The sequence below is a fragment of the Macaca nemestrina genome, chromosome 3 (assembly GCF_043159975.1).
Source record: "Macaca nemestrina isolate mMacNem1 chromosome 3, mMacNem.hap1, whole genome shotgun sequence".
In the NCBI taxonomy this organism is placed as follows: domain Eukaryota; kingdom Metazoa; phylum Chordata; class Mammalia; order Primates; family Cercopithecidae; genus Macaca; species Macaca nemestrina.
The window spans coordinates 83,062,662-83,079,899 of record NC_092127.1 but is presented as its reverse complement, the minus strand read 5'-3'; the positions used below and the strand labels follow the sequence as shown (position 1 = coordinate 83,079,899).

At 35.9% G+C, this 17,238-nt stretch overlaps 1 protein-coding gene across 5 annotated transcripts in view; it reads left to right on the top strand.

The window, feature by feature from the left end:
• The window catches only part of LOC105486303 (nephronectin), a 76,347-nt gene that overhangs the window by 33,266 nt on the left and 25,843 nt on the right, over nt 1-17,238 (top strand). For 3 of the 5 annotated variants that reach the window (XR_011621119.1, XM_011749135.2, XM_011749136.2), the window contains 6 exons: nt 4,555-4,644; nt 8,903-9,022; nt 10,345-10,464; nt 12,097-12,231; nt 12,537-12,659; nt 14,350-14,739. Coding sequence is in view for 4 of the 5 variants with exons in the window: in XM_011749135.2 (XP_011747437.2) it covers nt 4,555-4,644; nt 8,903-9,022; nt 10,345-10,464; nt 12,097-12,231; nt 12,537-12,659; nt 14,350-14,739 (978 nt within the window). In the remaining variant the exon portion in view is untranslated. The remainder of the gene's footprint in view (nt 1-4,554; nt 4,645-8,902; nt 9,023-10,344; nt 10,465-12,096; nt 12,232-12,536; nt 12,660-14,349; nt 14,740-17,238) is intronic. The other 2 variants (XM_011749137.2, XM_011749139.3) reach the window with 1 other exon arrangement.

Genomic DNA, 17,238 nt, shown 5'->3' with positions numbered 1-17,238 from the left:
CTGAAGGATAGAAATATTAAGTGGCTTGCTCAGGTTCACAGAGTTAGTAAAAGAGCTAGCATGTCAACTTAGAGCTATGGCCTATATAATCCATATTTTTTCTACTATCTTAGTTTTGGATGAAAAAATATATTTGGAAATGTGATCCTCGAACTCATGCTAACAAGTCAGACAAGGCTTGTCTTGTTAATTAAATTCAGTAAAAAATTTCCATTATTGGCCGGGCGTGGTGGCTCACGCCTGTAATCCTTGAACTTTGGGAGGCCAAGGCAGGCAGATCACCTGAGGTTGTGAGTTCAAGACCAGCCTGACCAACATGGAGAAACCCTGTCTCTACTAAAAATACAAAATTAGCTGTGTGTGGTGGCACACGCTTATAATCTCAGCTGCTCAAGAAGCTGAGGCAGGAGAATCACATGAACCCGGGGGGCGGTGGTTGCGGTGAACTGAGATTGTGCCATTGCACTCCAGCCTGGGCAACAAGAGCGAAACTCTGTCTCAAAAAAAAAAAAAAAAAGAATGGAAAGAAAAATTTCATTATTAGGAATTAAACTAGAAATAAAGATTAGGGTTAGATTTCACTAAACAGATAAGAGTCAAAAATAAAAAAGATGAGTCAATTTTTACTTATTTCTTAAATTATACACCCTATCATCTTAAATGTCAGGTGAAATAATGATATGGTGTCTAACTATCCCTTACATACTTACTTGACCTCATCTGATATAGAAATGATATTGCTGAAATACTACTGTTCTTCAGTGTCGGATACTTATTTCAAGATATTCCTTGAGGTATGTCATGTAAACTAGTGATTTACAGACACAGTTTTTTTTCACTATTTACTTTTATTTTTTAAATTTTACTTTAAGTTCTGGGATACATGTGGAGAACATGCAGCTTTGTTACAAAGGAATACATGTGCCATGGTGATTTGCTGCACCTATCAATCTGTCATCTAGGTTTTGAGCCCTGTATGCATTTATTTGTCCTAATGCTGTCCCTCCCTTTGCCCCCTGCCCTGACAGACAGTTGTGAAGTTCCCCTCCCTGTGTCCATGTGTTCTCATTGTTCAACTCTCACTTATGAGTGAGAACATGTTGTGTTTGGTTTTCTGTTCCTGTGTTAAGACACAGTTTTTGCAATCATCCAGAACGTTGATTTTTGAAAACATACTCAAAATGGTGGTTCATGAACCATCAGATGGAATTATTCATGAACCATCAGATGAAATCCACACTAGCAGAAATGATATGTCCCAATGGTAGAAGTTGCTATTCTAACGTGTGTTCTTGTATTATCTGCTATTTGATTTAGAACTGATTTTCCCAAGGCTTGTTTTCTCTCTTATAATACTCTTTTTAACTTGAAATTTACCAAACATACCTGCATAATCTTTTTAAATAAGTGGTGCTCTTATTATCTCAGTTTGCTCTTTTGAAAAATCCACTTGATTTTTCTTCCCCAGCGTAAATTTACAGGTAGCAGTGTGTTAGGTTCTGGTTATTGAATGCCAATGTTCATCTTAGAATCTCAGTATACTTCTTTTTTTTAAAGTGGTGAACATAAGCCCTCAGATGTTTCATTAATGTCAGCACTGTAAAACGTTGTTGTCCAAACGTGAGGATATAAAATATAAAGAAGACGATTAAAAGAAGTCACTTGAGATTGCAGAGAAATTCATGTAAATTTCTTTGCAGGAGGTGCATCAACTTTAACATGCTTCAAAGACATGCTAAAACTATTATTGAAACAAGGGTTCATTTGGATAGCTCTTATTTTCAGAAAACCAGTTTAACATGTACTTTTTTTTCTGTAACACATACCTATTTCTCTAAAGAAAAAATCAAATATATCAAGTTAAAATCTTGTTCTCCAAAACCATATTCCTTAAAGAGAAGAGGATTTGATTAGTAGCAAAATGGGATTTTACACCTGCAAAAATAGTGCTGGCACTGAAAATATAATTTCAAGTCCAGTTTTGAAAATAAAACTATAGCTTAAAATAAACTTAGGTGTTGTAATCATCTCTTATTTTGCCCTCCTCACAAAAAAAGCAGTGTGACAGGTTCCTGATGGCTAGGTTTATGCTCCTTGAGAGTAGAAACCCTTTTTGTTGTCTCTCTGATTTCTAGGTTCCTGAAAACTATTATTAAAGTGACTTGCACATGGTAAATGCACACTAAATATGTTAAATGAATGACAGTTTCATCTAATGGTTCTTAGTCCTGAACACCGTGGAAACTTGAAAGAGTTCCACAGGTTCTTGGTACAGCACCTTAGAGAGTCTCTGCATCCATAGACTGAGGGCCCTGTCAGGATAAGGGAAGCTGCCATGTGTGGCCTGGTTGAGTGTGAGAGCTGCCTAGAGACTCCCATAAAAGTTGTTAGAGAAAATGGTTGATAGTGCCTACATAGCAGATTAACTTAGACTGTTTTCATTCAGGCCCACACATTTTAATAAAGTAGAAAATATGCTTCACAGATAAGGGAAATCAAAGAGGCTCCGTTTTTCTCGAGGAGAGAAATGTCAAAAAGAAGTAAATTTGAAATAACTTTACAGAACTGGAAATTAGCTTTTGATTAAAAGCAGCTTTAGGTATATGACAAGTTTTCACTGAGAATTTTGTAGCGAGTTATGTGCTTTAAGAAATAACCCCCTGGAAACTTGCATCATGGCATAAACAGCTTGAATAAACAAGTGCTTAACCAGTGCCTTTAGAGCTGCCTGGGAAACAGCCAGAATACCAGGGAAAGCTGCACTTTGGAACTGGTTTAATTTAGCAGCCTTGCCACTGGCTTAATGTGATCTGCTTTTGGTGGCTTGCTCTTCCCCACTAAGTCATTTTCTGGATTTGTTACACCTAGAACTGTTATGAAATTACAGGCTTGGACTGATCATTAACATATTCTATAAGGCACATGTTACCTTTCAAAGCAGATGAAGTTCTAACCCGAATTCTGGCAAGATTCTCTTCGATCATTTGCTTCCTTTACTTTCACTTTTATTTATGCATATTTCCCTCCTCCTTGAGTTTCTGTACCGATACAAACCTCTTTTTCCCCCAGCCAGAAAAAAAAATATTATTATAGGAAATAATCTTTTTATAACTTTTCCATTGGGGAGTGATTTTTAGTATGTAAATATATCATTGCATATTCTCAGAAATGAAAGACATTCTTAGGAATTTACAGTGTACTTTGTAATAATTTCAGAAGAAAATATTTACAAATGTCAATTCCTAATGTTTTAGTATGGTTTATATTTCATATGTTGAATTCTTTATCATAAGGAAAGAATTGGAGTCTTGTAGGTCAGAACCAGATACTTATTTTGTGGACTAGTTACATCTGAAAGTTGATTGCTTTGCTAAGCACAAAAATCTAAGAGCTTTAACCCTAATATTAAGGTGGATACCTACAGCCTTAGTTTTTGAAAGATGTATGGTTCCTGCCGGGCACGGTGGCTCACGCCTGTAATGCCAGCACTTTGGGAGGCCGAGGCAGGCGGATCACGAGGTCAGGACGAGACCATCCTGGCTAACACAGTGAAGCCCCGTCTCTACTAAAAATACAAAAAAAAAAAAAAAAGCCGGGCGTGGTGGCGGGCGCCTGTAGTTCCAGCTACTCCGGAGGCTGAGTCAGGAGAATAGCGTGAACCTGGGAGGCGGAGCTTGCAGTGAGCCGAGATCGTGCCACTGCACTCCACTGCACTCCAGCCTGGGCGAGGAGTGAGACTCCGTCTCAAAAAAAAAAAAAAAAAAAAAAAAGAAGATGTATGGTTTCAGCTCCCAAAACCAATGTTCATTTGATCTGGCCATTTAACTGGCTGTAAATAACGTAATGGTGTTGAAACAGAACGTGATTGTCAAGTCTCAACTCTCTACTTTGAGTCTCAACCATCTTATATTTTGGTAAATGAATAATGGCAACAGTTAACCTTTTTTTTTTTTTTTTGCATAAAGCTTCTTATGTATGTTCTAGAAACATACTTTCTTACGTTTAAATGATAATATTGACGGTCTATTATGCTCTTATGTAAATAAAATCTTTATGCAATTCATACATTTGTTCATAATTTTGTAGTATTTTAAACTACTATTGTACAACTTGATAATGTAGGGAAACAAATCTTAGGTTGGTCGTTTAAGACTTCAGTGTCCTTAAATAGAGCAGGTGGATTATAAGCAATATTTTTATAATTTGTTTTTTGTTTTCTTCCTTCTGTTTATGACTAAATAATACTTTTAAAAATGATGATCTCTTGTTTGGAGTTTTTAAAAAAATTGTATGACAATGGATTGCTCATTTATAATGTGTGTGTTGTCCTTGGAAAACAAGATGACAGTGATACATTTTTAAGAAAATTAAAATAAAGGAGAAGAGAAACCAGAAGAACCATAAAATAAACTATTGTTTATAAAGTATCTAATGCATTATTTTTAAAATCTGCCAACTGTATGTAATTGTTTAATATATACTTGTAAAGATTTTTAGGGCTAAAATTGACATCAGTTCAAAGTTGACTCTTATTACCTTCTTCCTGGTATGAAGACGAGCACATCCCAACTCCTCTTGACCAAGGCAGTGAACAGCCTCTTTTCCAACCCCTGGATCACCAAGCCACAAGTTTGCCTTCAAGGGGTGAGCGTGTATTGTCCCAGGTGGTCTGCTTTTCCCACCTGCATGGCTTCCTGCAGTTATGTCACTTCTTGCAAATGTTCTGAAGACTAGCGCAGGAGTGTCCAGCCTTCAGCCCTGAGCATGTACAGCAAGCAGCAGGAATTGCCACCTGGTGCTGATTCTCTGTGCTCTGAAAAGTATGGAGCTCTACTGTCCTTTTAATGCATTGAGTATCATTGCTTTTCTTTTTCTTTTCTGAATTTTGAAATATTTTCTAAAAATCAGATAGCAAAACAACTTTTTTCATATGTAGGCAAACTGAGGAGTTCCAATGCAACTGAAATTGGGGATTTGATGCCCTTTGCCAAGTAGATTTTGGAAATCAAGTCCTCTTCCCCACTCTCGAGGTATAGAGTTTTAGGTTACCTGAAAATCAAAGTATACATTAGTGACCTTCTTTTGGTATACATTGTGTAACATCAGATAGCCTAAGTTCTGATTCCAAGATGGCTTTTAGTTGCTATTTGATTATAAGCAAGTCATTAACCAATCAGTAACAGGGAGACAGTAATTCCTGCCCTATTCGCCTGTGGGGTTGGCGTAAGAATAGAAACACCGAAAATATTAATGTCTTCATCATGCTGGAAAGCTTTGTAGGAAAATAATGTGTAGCATAATTTTACAGTTCCTCTTCTAGGATATTTTATCTGTAACCCATTCATAGGTTTAAGAACTTAGAATAACTGAATTAAAATAGTTGAAATTATTAATCATTGTCTCTGCTGAGAGGAAATTTGATGCTTTTGTATATTTTCTGCACAAGGAATTAGGGCAAAAGAATTAATTTCAGTCCTTAATAATTTAAAAAATAAAGTTATGGTAGTTGACATATTGACATGTTTGCCTATGACTGCCTGGTTTTAGCACCAAAGCGGAGAGACAGTCCAAATGTGTTAAATGAAAGTTTATGTAAAAAAAAAAAAAATCCATTGAGCTAGTTATCTTACTCAATGATCTCTTCCTAATTTTTCAAGCTACTTTTCAGTGTCTGCATGCTAATAAAATTTCTGATTTTTTTCCTGAAATTTAATAATAATGCTATGCAGCTTGCATTTCCATTCTGGACCAGTTCCCTTCTCCCTCTCCTTCTCCCATCCAAACTCCTGAATCCACCAACCTACTGAAATGTATTCCTGACAATAATAGATGCACTTTAAGACTTGTATACATAATAATTGAAGCATTATGAATGTAAGTGGCTTATTGTAAAGTTCTATCCTTTAGTATAAGATAAGCACATGAAATAATTCATTACATTTTTAAATTTTCCTATTTGATAGATTTTCCTTATATGTATTATAAACCTCCAGAGAAAAAGGAACATAAGTAAATTTACAATAAAAACACCAAAGTTTTATTTCCAGGTTCTCTTATCAACTTTTAAGATTTATTTGAGACAGTATGATCAATGACTTCATTTTGTTCTGCTTATTATTGTAGGAGTAGTTACTATAATTTGGAAGTAATGTATTTTTAAATTTCTTGCTTAATTGAAGAATATCCAATAGATTGTGATAATGAATACAGCATTTATAGAAAGCAACACATATTAACTTACTCAATATGACACTAGTTCAATGAGAAAAGAAGGTAACATAATTGAAGACAATAAACTCTTAAGAAAACTGAGGACAAAAAGGCTTCTTAACAGGACACCAGATACATTTAATCTTTTGAAGCTCTGTACTTTAGGAAAAGTCTGATATTTGGCAAATTTTGATAAACATGGATGACTGTGGAATCTTACAGTATCTGAAGTGTTTTTCATAAGGGTCATTGTGAAGTTTTAGGAGACACCTGCCTGTGGCAGATGGGGCAATGATGGCAGTCACTAGGGATATTAACAACAGTCAGCTGTCAGGGCATGTCATCCAGACCATCAACAGCTGGTGGAGTACAGCTTTCTCAATTGCTTTCCATGTTTTGGATACTCATATGCCCATTAGTAACAGGTAAAATAGCCAGTATATGTCCACATTTACCCATTGAATGTTACATGCATTCTTCCTTTCTCGTATTATTTCATACAGTCCAGATTTTTTTAGACTCATGACAGCATATTGGCTTTTCTTTCCTTTCAGTTTCGTGATTCTTAACCCCAAAGTGCTTTTGCTATGGGAACAGAAGGATAAAGTTGGGTTGAAGCCATTCTCTAAAACCACCAGCAGCTCCAGTCCAGATTATGAATACTACCATAGCAATCCTAAGGGGCCCTTTATTGGCCCAGACTGGAGCCAAATTGTAGAAGAGCTGCCCCAACTGGGCTTCAGGTTTAGTTCACCGACATAGTGTCTGAAGAAATTTCCATGAGCGTAAATATTCCTTGTTTATGAGCTGCCTGGAACTGTAAACACCTAATCCATTCCCATCAGGAACGCACAACAGTTTCTGTCACGCTCTGAAAATAAACATAGGGATTCTTAACTGACACATAAACAAAAATCCATCAATATCCTTTTCTTGAGATATAGGTTTTGATTTTACTGTGTTATTTTGTGGTTTTGTTCTATTTTTGTTTAGTGCAGAAAAAATATTTGAAACACAAAGCCTTTCTCTAATGGCATATTTGGTTTTAAATGCTATTTATTATAATATCAAAAAGATTTATCAAAGACAGGTGTGACTCTGCAGGAACATATTAGGAATAGTCATTAATTCCTCTTAAAAGATGAGAAAAGGTTCCCTCTCATTTTTAGTAAATACTGAAATACAAAGTAAAAGAATATGGGAAGGGTAGAAAATTTCTTTCTCAGTCATTCTTCCTTGATTCTTGCTTCAATTAACAGAGGGAGAAAACATTTTTGATACTGTAATCTGCATGGCACTTTCTATGAGGAATTTTTTTTTGAAATATTTTAGAATGTGATTTTGTTTTAAAAACCCTTAACTAGTCAAGAGACAATAAAGTAAAAATTTGAAGAAAGCATAGGAGATGACAGAAGTTTTTGGTTTATTTAGCCTTTCCAGGATTTGCGCAGCTGGGGGTCTGCTTACAGTTGCATTCAGGGCAGAAAAAAGACCTACTTGGAAAATCAGTAAGATATGAACATTTTTTTAGATGTGATAATTATTTGGTGGTTTTAAAACATAATGGAACTTGGTGATTTAGTTAAGTGAAATATACAGATTTCAAATAAATGAGCAGATCAGATTAAATAGATTAGATTTGAAAACAATTTTGCAACTAGACAAATTATATTTCTTATTCAATGACATGGGTTAATAGATGATTAAATTATGCTAATTGGGTACTTACGCTGGTGGTTCCAGACAAACATGTGGTCACATTTCTTTTTAATGAAGCATATATTTTAGGCATTACTATTTCAATGTTTATTTGTCATTATGAGTTTTATGTTCACTTGAGGCAGTGTTTAATTTAGGTTAAAACCTTTTTATAATGTGAAGTTTATTAATTCATTTCATATTGATACTTAAACCAATAAACCTAAAATACATGATAGTCTATTACATTTTGTCCATTAGTGTTTCCATATGCCTTTCTTAACTGTGGAATAAATGGAAATATGCTGGTGGGTGTTTTAAAGTTCATTTTGTGACTTGAATGCATTACTAAAGCAGGAAACTGAAGTTTCTTCTTTAATCTTAAATCATATAAAATCTACCAGATTGAACAAGAAAAACTACAATAATGATCACTCTTAATTTATTTCTTTCTTATCCTCTGAAAATATAGCCTATGTAGCCTTCCCTTGGGAAGGTCAAAGCAGTCAAATGTTTTAAAATCTGTATACTTCCTGTAAAGTAAAATATTCTCATGTAATATGTTCTTTAAACAGAGAAAGGAAGACATTGAACGAATAGGGTTACATTGTCAGGATTAAATCTAGCAATAGAACCCAGATATTGTAAGAATGTTGGCAAACAGATGGTAGCTGATAGAGCACCTCTGCCCATGAGGAGGTTAGTATGCTGCTGTTTCTAGGGATGGTAAGGTAGGCACCTGTTGTTGAGAATTTTCCTAACTGGCCTTTATAAACAGAAATCCATAAAGGTCATGGCGACTCCTGGTTGCCCCTAGTGTAAACAACCTTCAAATTAATATTGCATGAACATTCTCTATCTCTTATGTAAATGATAGTTACTGTAGCTTGACCTATTTTTCTCTTTCATTTTTTAATATAGAAAAGAATTTTAAATGGTTTACATTAGTGCTGAGGTTTTGTAATTTTTCTGCTTCGACCCACATTGTTTTCAGATCTAAATGAGTGTGGCCTGAAGCCTCGGCCCTGTAAGCACAGGTGCATGAACACTTATGGCAGCTACAAGTGCTACTGTCTCAACGGATATATGCTCATGCCGGATGGTTCCTGCTCAAGTATGTCAAGAATCTTAACTCTTTTAAAAGTGCTTTGGGCTTGTTTCTGTTGTGCTCTGGGAGCTTGCTTTTGTGAAAGTGGCCTCCCGGGTTCTGCTAAACAAGATGTGTGCATGTGTTCATATATGTGCCTGAGGAACTGAAAATCAAAATTAGTGGCACCATTTTTGATGTATAATATTCTTCTATCATGGGTGCCAATATTAAATTGATTAGGAAATGGTATTTAGATCAAGAATTACAAAACTAAGTATGTTTTCTAATTTTTTTTTAAACATGTTTACCCCTGTCTTCTATCTGGGCATAGAAGAATGATTCCAGGTTAAAAAAAGAAAAAGAAAAAAAAAAGAACACTATTGACTATTTAGGGACTGCCAGACAGAATCCATCAGGTCTGTTTTGTGATTTTAAATCATTCATAAATACTTTCTTACTTAATTTTTGTATTTCATTATAAAGGCCTTTAGGCTTTTATAGAATTTTAGACTTTAATAATAATCTAAGACTTCTAGAAAACAATTTCAAATAAAAAATAAATGAATATATACCAGAAAAGTAGAATTCATGTATATCTTTATAAGGAAGAAATGTGTGTTTTCTACCATTTGGATGTATAAGATGGATACATTAGATTTGAAAACAATTTTGTAACTAGACATATTATTGTGTGGAACCACCAGCATAAGTACCCAATTAGCATAATTTAATTATCTATTAATCCATGTCATTGAATAAGAAATATACATAATATGTCTAATATGCTCTAAAATTCTATACAGGATGATCATTGAATTGAGGTATTCATATGATATCCAACAATTAATGACTTGATTTTTATTTTTACTGAATTATCATTTAACTGAGTTGCATAAAATAAAAATAGTTAGCTAATTTTATTTAACATTGCGTAAGTGTAGCATGAAACTTTTTGGAATGAGGTGAATACATGTTTAACATTGTGCAACTCAGTGGGAAATCTGCTGTTCCCCTAGAGAAATTTCATGGGCAGTTGAGACAGTTACTTGGATGTTTAGTTAAGAATAGCACTTAGCTTGAGTACTCTGGAGAAATACCTCAATTCTTCACTTTCCTTGGCCACTGGAAAAATTTCCAGATAATCTATGCACAATAGTTTTATATTTGTCTTTTAATGCTTTCTTTCCTTTCCTCCTTTACTTTCTTTAGATGTTTGATAGTTAGGGCCTCTTTGTCTTCCTTGTTGTTCAGTGTCACTGATTTCAGGACAAGTGAAAAAATATAGCTACTTCCTTTACAGATTTTGTTTTCTACCTGTGTGAGTCAGCCAGTCACTCTCTTTCCAGGTGCCCTGACCTGCTCCATGGCAAACTGTCAGTATGGCTGTGATGTTGTTAAAGGACAAATACGGTGCCAGTGCCCCTCCCCTGGCCTGCAACTGGCTCCTGATGGGAGGACCTGTGTAGGTGAGTTGTAAAGTCAAGCATCTCTGTCAGCAGCCTCTATAGGATAAAGGGAGGAAGTGAAAGGTGATGGGAGTAAGGAAAAAAAGGCAATTACTTATGTCAGGTAATTAGCTATCTTTCAGAAGATGTCAGATGTCTCAGAAGAGGACATCTCTGTGAATGGATGATGGGAGCCTTATTGTTTTTAAAATGAGAAATAGGAGGAGGCCTCAGGCAGAGGGAACCCTATGTGCAAAGGCGCTGCAGTTCAGAGAAGCACAATATTTAGGGAAACAGTATTCCTAGAATTTAAGCGGCAAGTGTGAGCAATGAGTGATGAAGCTGAAGAGGTAGACAGGGCTAGATTGTATGTGTTGTACTTCTGGCCTCAGATTTTTTTCTGGTGAATTAGGAAGACAGTGTAGGATTGAGAGTCTGGACTCTTCCATATACTAGATACGTAACCTTAGGCAAGAGACTCTGTTTCTTTGAGCTTGGGTCTTCTTATCTTTAAAATGGAAATAACACCACATAGAACTGGTAGGAAGATTGAATGAGATTGTGGATGCAAAGAGTTTAGCACAATACCTAGCATGTAATAATCCTTGAATGAATGGAAGTGTTTGGTGATTAGAGATATTTACTGAGTACTTTCTATACTCCAGACACTGTGCTGAGTGCTAGGATGTGTAGCAGTGGACTAAACAGATAAGATTTTGATCCCCACAAAGCTGACATGCTAACAGGGGAGACAGAAGAGAAATAAATACCCCTTAAAATTACAGACAATGCCAAGTGTTAACATGAGGTATTGAGAGAAAAACAGAACGTGTCTATTAGCCTTAAGGTAAGACCTGTATCATTAGCCATGTGAAGAAACAGCCAAGCAGCTGAAGAGATTGCAGGGCACTGCAGTGAGAGAGAGGTTGGCCTATGTGAGGTTTTTCAAAGAAGAACGCCCATGTAGCTCAAGTACAGGGTGTGAATATGAGGAGTGGTGGCTCTAGATATAATGGGTGAAGTAGGTGAGGGTGATTTGTTGCAGGGCCTTCAAGGACATGGGGGAGGAATGTGGATTTAATTCAAAGTGCAAGTAGAAATAGTTAAAAGGTTTTGAGCATAGTAATGATCTGATTGTATGTTTTAATGGAATCATTTTGACAGTTGGGTTGGAAATGCTTTGGAGGGGTTAAGTAACAGCAAAAGAAGCAGTTTTGAGGCTTTTGTAATGGTCTAACCCAGGAGATGGTGGCCTCAAATAGGGTAGTGATGGTGGATTAAGAGAAAAGTAGACAGAATCAAATAATTTTTTTAGAGATAGAATTAACTGGACTTGATGATTTGGGAGTTAAAGGAAAGAGGGTTGTTTCTAGTTCAAGAATGACTCAAGTTTCTAGTTTAAGCAACTTGGTAGATATAGGTGCATATGTGCTAATATATAGGGTGCAAGAAAATAATAACTTGGCTTAGAAGGATGAGTTGAAATTTGGATATGTGGAATTTATGTTGCCTATAGGGGCAACCAGCTGGATACCATTTATGACGAGCTGCTAGATGCCAGGCAACCGTTTGTAGTCAGTTATTTATTTTGAAACCCACTCTGTCTTAACATGCCCTTGCTCTTCCTAAAATGCTATTGACTTATGTTTCTAGATGTTGATGAATGTGCTACAGGAAGAGCCTCCTGCCCTAGGTTTAGGCAATGTGTCAACACTTTTGGGAGCTACATCTGCAAGTGTCATAAAGGCTTCGATCTCATGTATATTGGAGGCAAATACCAATGTCATGGTAATGAAACCCAACCATTGTTTTGTGTTGTTTCTTCCTAGAGCACTGAAAGATCTTGTAATTGTGGTGATGGCTGGTATGTCAGGGGCAGGGGAGAGTACTGGCATTAAGTTGAACAAACCAACAGACATCCAATTCAACCACTGGTAGTTCCCAGTCTACATGTACTTTATTTCTTTTGTTTATCTGCCAATTTTATGTAGATCATCACATTGCCAAAAAAAATCATTTTTGAAACTGTATATATTTTTCATGTCATATTTATCTCCTAAATAAGCCTCTTCTTTTCCTACTTTCTGATGCAGACATAGACGAATGCTCACTTGGTCAGTATCAGTGCAGCAGCTTTGCTCGATGTTATAACATACATGGGTCCTACAAGTGCAAATGTAAAGAAGGATACCAGGGCGATGGACTGACTTGTGTGTGTGAGTAGCACTTGTCTCTCAGCTTTAAATTCTAGCAGGAAATACAGGATTTCACAAAGGCCATTGCTAGGGAAGATAAGGAATAAGATTATCAAAGAAGTATAATTGCCATAATTGGTTATATTTGTCTTTGATTTCCACAAACAATAAAATCACTTGCTCAGGTACTTGTAAAAACTAAGGACTCAGTAATACACCATAATCTTAAGAGTATTTGAATCTCTTCACTGAAATCTCTCAATATTTTCTTTTTAGCTAAAAAGAAATTATAGAGTCCTCCCTGAGAATTTGCTTTTGTTAAAATCAGAAATACATGTTTGCCATTAGCATTAGATTTTGATGGTGAGATAATCTGAATATATTCTACATTTTTCCCTCTGTTGTATGCCTCCGAACTCTACTATTAAAAAAATCATTCCAGCCAGGCACGGTGGCTCATGCCTGTAATTCTAGCACTTTTGGAGGCCATAGCGGCAGGATTGTTTGAGACTAGGAGTTCGAGACCAGCCTGGGCAACATAATGAGACCCGTCTCTACCAAAAAAAAAAAAAAAAAAAAATTAAAAATTAGCCAGGTGCAGTGCACATACCTGTAGTCCCAGCTACTCAGGAGGCTGAGGTAATAGGATCACTTGAGCCTGGGATCTTAAGACTGCCATGAGCCCAGTGAGCTGTGACCATGCCACTGCACTCTAGCTTGGGCAAGAGAGCAAGACCCTGTCTCAAAAGAAAAAAAAAAAAAAGTCATTCCCTTATTTATTTCCTCTACATTCAGAACTGTTTTGCTTTTAAATGTTTTAAAAGTTTTATTTGGAGTAGTGATTATGTAGTAGATAAACATGAAAAAACCCAAAAGTCATAATTTAACATACATTTCATGTGACAGAAGATAATTTTTTAAATTTCCTGAGTAAAATATTTACTGAAAACCATGGTGCATAAAATCTTGGGGATTAAAGGGTTTTTAAAGAGTCATCATTCCAGGAATCCTGGAATGAAGTATATCATTCCAGGCAGATTAAATATTGATTCTTTTTGGTGAAGATTATCAAGGAAAAAGATGCCACAGATGATCTTTGCAACCTCTGAAAATGTCTTTTTAAAAGCAGTTGTATCTATCAGTAAAGGGGAAGAAAAACCGACCATAAAACAATATGTAGAACATTTACTCAAACTGTATTTATGTGAATTGAATTTATATAAAGTGTGGATAAGAAAAGTATTTGTCTTTAGACAATTCTAAACACACTTTTATAATATACATGTAGCATAGGGATACAGCATAGATTATAACTATGCTTTTTTAATATTAAAAAAACTTAGAATGTCTCTGCATTTTAAAAATTCTCATTAGTTGTTGTCTGTTTCCACTGCACAAATATTTAAAACGTTTTTATGTTGCAAATAATACATATTCTTTATGGAAACACACCAATATATTTGTTACATACATGCAAAGGATGAATATATGTATATATATGAATACGTATGTATGTGTTTTATATACACACACACATACACACACACATATATTTGTTATTTGGAAAATAGTATGACTTACAGTAGGTAATATTCTAAATTTGAAAAATGATACTAGTTGTCATGAGATGTTTTTATGTGTCTGTCAGTATAATGCTTCACTTTTTAGGGAGGAATGGTTACATACCAATTTAAGTCTTTGACTCTTTCAGATATCCCAAAAGTTATGATTGAACCTTCGAGTCCAATTCATGTACCAAAGGGAAATGGTACCATTTTAAAGGGTGACGGAGGACATAATAATAGGATTCCTGATGTTGGAAGTACTTGGTGGCCTCCGAAGACAGCATATATTCCTCCTATCATTACCGACAGGCCTACTTCTAAGCCGACAACAAGACCTACACCAAAGCCCACACCACTTCCTACACCACCACCACCCCTGCCAACAGAGCTCAGAACACCTCTACCAGCTACAACCCCAGAAAGGCCAACCACCAGACTGACAACTATAGCACCAGCTGCCAGTACACCTCCAGGAGGGATTACAGTTGACAACAGGGTACAGATAGATCCTCAGAAACCCAGAGGCGATGTGTTCAGTAAGTCTAATATGTTAGCACATTTTCGGTAGGCTCATTTATAATGACTTTTCAACCACAGGCCATGCCTTGAATAAGAATGAAACTTGTAAGAAGAACTAGCTATGTAAAATCATATGTCCCTATTGACAAATATTATAAAGAGCTGTATAAAGAGTCAGTCTAATTGGGCAAGTAAAAATGTATGTAGCAACGGAAAGAATATCACAAAGTCATATGGTAGATGACAGCTCTTAGCCAGTATGGGAATTCTGACATAGTTGGATTTACTTGAAAACTCTCAGAGGTGGGGAACTTAACTGTATTCCATGCTGTGTTACTTTTAATCTAACCCTTAATTCATTCAGTCAGTGAACATTTTTGAATGTCTTTAGAGTGTCAAGGAGGCCTTGTATTAGCCATTGGGTTTATGTAAAGATGAAACAGAAAAGGTCACAGTCTGGTGGGAAAGATGGTTACTCAGAAGATACCAGTGGTAGTATGTTAGTGAAAGAGATCTGTGTAGGACACTATGGGAGGAGAATGAAGGGATACCTCATCAGTCTTTGGGTAGGCAATATTCAGGGAGGCCTTCCCGAGTGAAATGGGGTGAAGTGGATGAGGAAAGGGAGATATTACAGTTAACGGGGACAGCCCAATAAATGCAAAGAAGTAGAAAGCAATGTAACAGGCAGTAGACTGCCAGTAAATTGGAGGGTCATGTCAGGGACAGATGAGAGAAGCTGGACAGCTACCCCTTGGATTGCTGTAAACTGGTAGTTAGACCTACACTGGGGTTGGATTAGATCAAAGACTCCCAGATTCTTAGCAGGTGACTAGGTAAAGGGTAGCACCACCAATGGAAATAGAGGATTCAGGAAGAGAAGCGAGTTTTGAAGGAGAAAAAGGTTAATTTATTACCAGACCAAAATTTGCATTTTATAACTTTCATCTGTTCCTCATATTTATCTGTTTGTCCTGTGTCACTTCGCTTATTCTTAGTTACCTTTGCATTCACTCTACCTGTCTCCTCCTTTATACATTACCAGTTTATTTTGTTCCTTTTCTCATTCCTCCATGATGAAGCTAGAGTTTGTGCCTTTTATATTAATACCTTTATAACTTTTTATCAGGTGATAAAATATTGACATTTATTATTATTTAAAGGGGAAAATTAAGCTGGTGTGGCAGCTCACACCTATAATCCCAGCACTTTGGGAGACTGAGGTGGACTGATTGCTTAAGCCTGGGAGGTTGAGGCTGCAGTAAGCTGTGACTGTGCCACTGCACTGCAGCCTGGGTGACAGAGTGGGACACCGTCTCAAGAAAATGAATAAATAAATACTAAATAAAGGGGATATTAGAGCTGAATTTTGCTTGTATGTGACTCTCAATTAAATTTTCTCCTCTGGGTAATTGTCCATTTAAAGAAAGATCGAGATTGTCTAATTCTGATATAGTTGTGTCAGATGTATTTGGATAATCAATATAATTTTCAGGGGAATTAGATGGTAATTCCCAAAATATATGTAAAAATATATTACACATGCTAGACTTAATAAGACTAGACTTAAAAATTATATCAATAGTTCCCACATTTTATATGTGCATAACTATTTTCTGAAATTTGTATTTTTGTAATTTTCTCCTCACCCCCTCTCTGCATCTCAGATACTGTCTTTTTCTCCCTATTACTCTCCTTTTTAAATTATCATCTCATTGTGATCATACAATGGGATTTTTATTTATGAGTGCTTAAGTAATTATGGTATTTATATTATTTTGCTGCCTTAGGGTAACAGGGAAATTTGGCTATTTAATGTAAGATGATTTGCTAAATATTTTTTTCATTATGATGAAAGAATACATCTTTCTGGGAATTTTAAAAAATGCTTTCTCTTTTTAAAATGTTTCTCTTTATTTCCAGTATTCCTCTCTATGCCAATACATAAAAATGACACTGAAGTTCACCAATAAAATTTAGTTCAATAAAATTGGGGAAATACAGAGTTCCAATGATGTTTGGGAGCATTCATTATAAGAGAGTGTGATCTTAAAGACATGCTCTGGGAAAGGATTGCCTTGATCAAATGCCAAGGCTGTTGCATGCCACAGATAGCATTGCTGCCTTTAGAAACTCCTGCCAAAAATTAAATTCCACTCTCATTTCATCTTCAGCAATAGCTGCTTATTAAGTCTAGCATGTGTGAGAATGCTTTAGATGCTTTTTGACTTGCTGTCTCATGGTTATAGCGTATATTCTAAAAAAGGCAAGGGCGCTAAGTTTTTAATTCAGGACAAATAACCAGTGTCTATTCACTGTGAAAACAGAAAGGAACCTTAGCACTATTGCAGTTCAACACCTTTTCTTTACTGAACATTTTCTTCACTTCTGGCATAAATTCTTAAACCATCCTTATTCTCCACAGGTCTGGGAACAGAATTTAGCTCACCTCATCTCATAAATTTTTAGGTGATGTGAATTATGGCCACTATTTGACAATCTCCTTCAAATAGCCC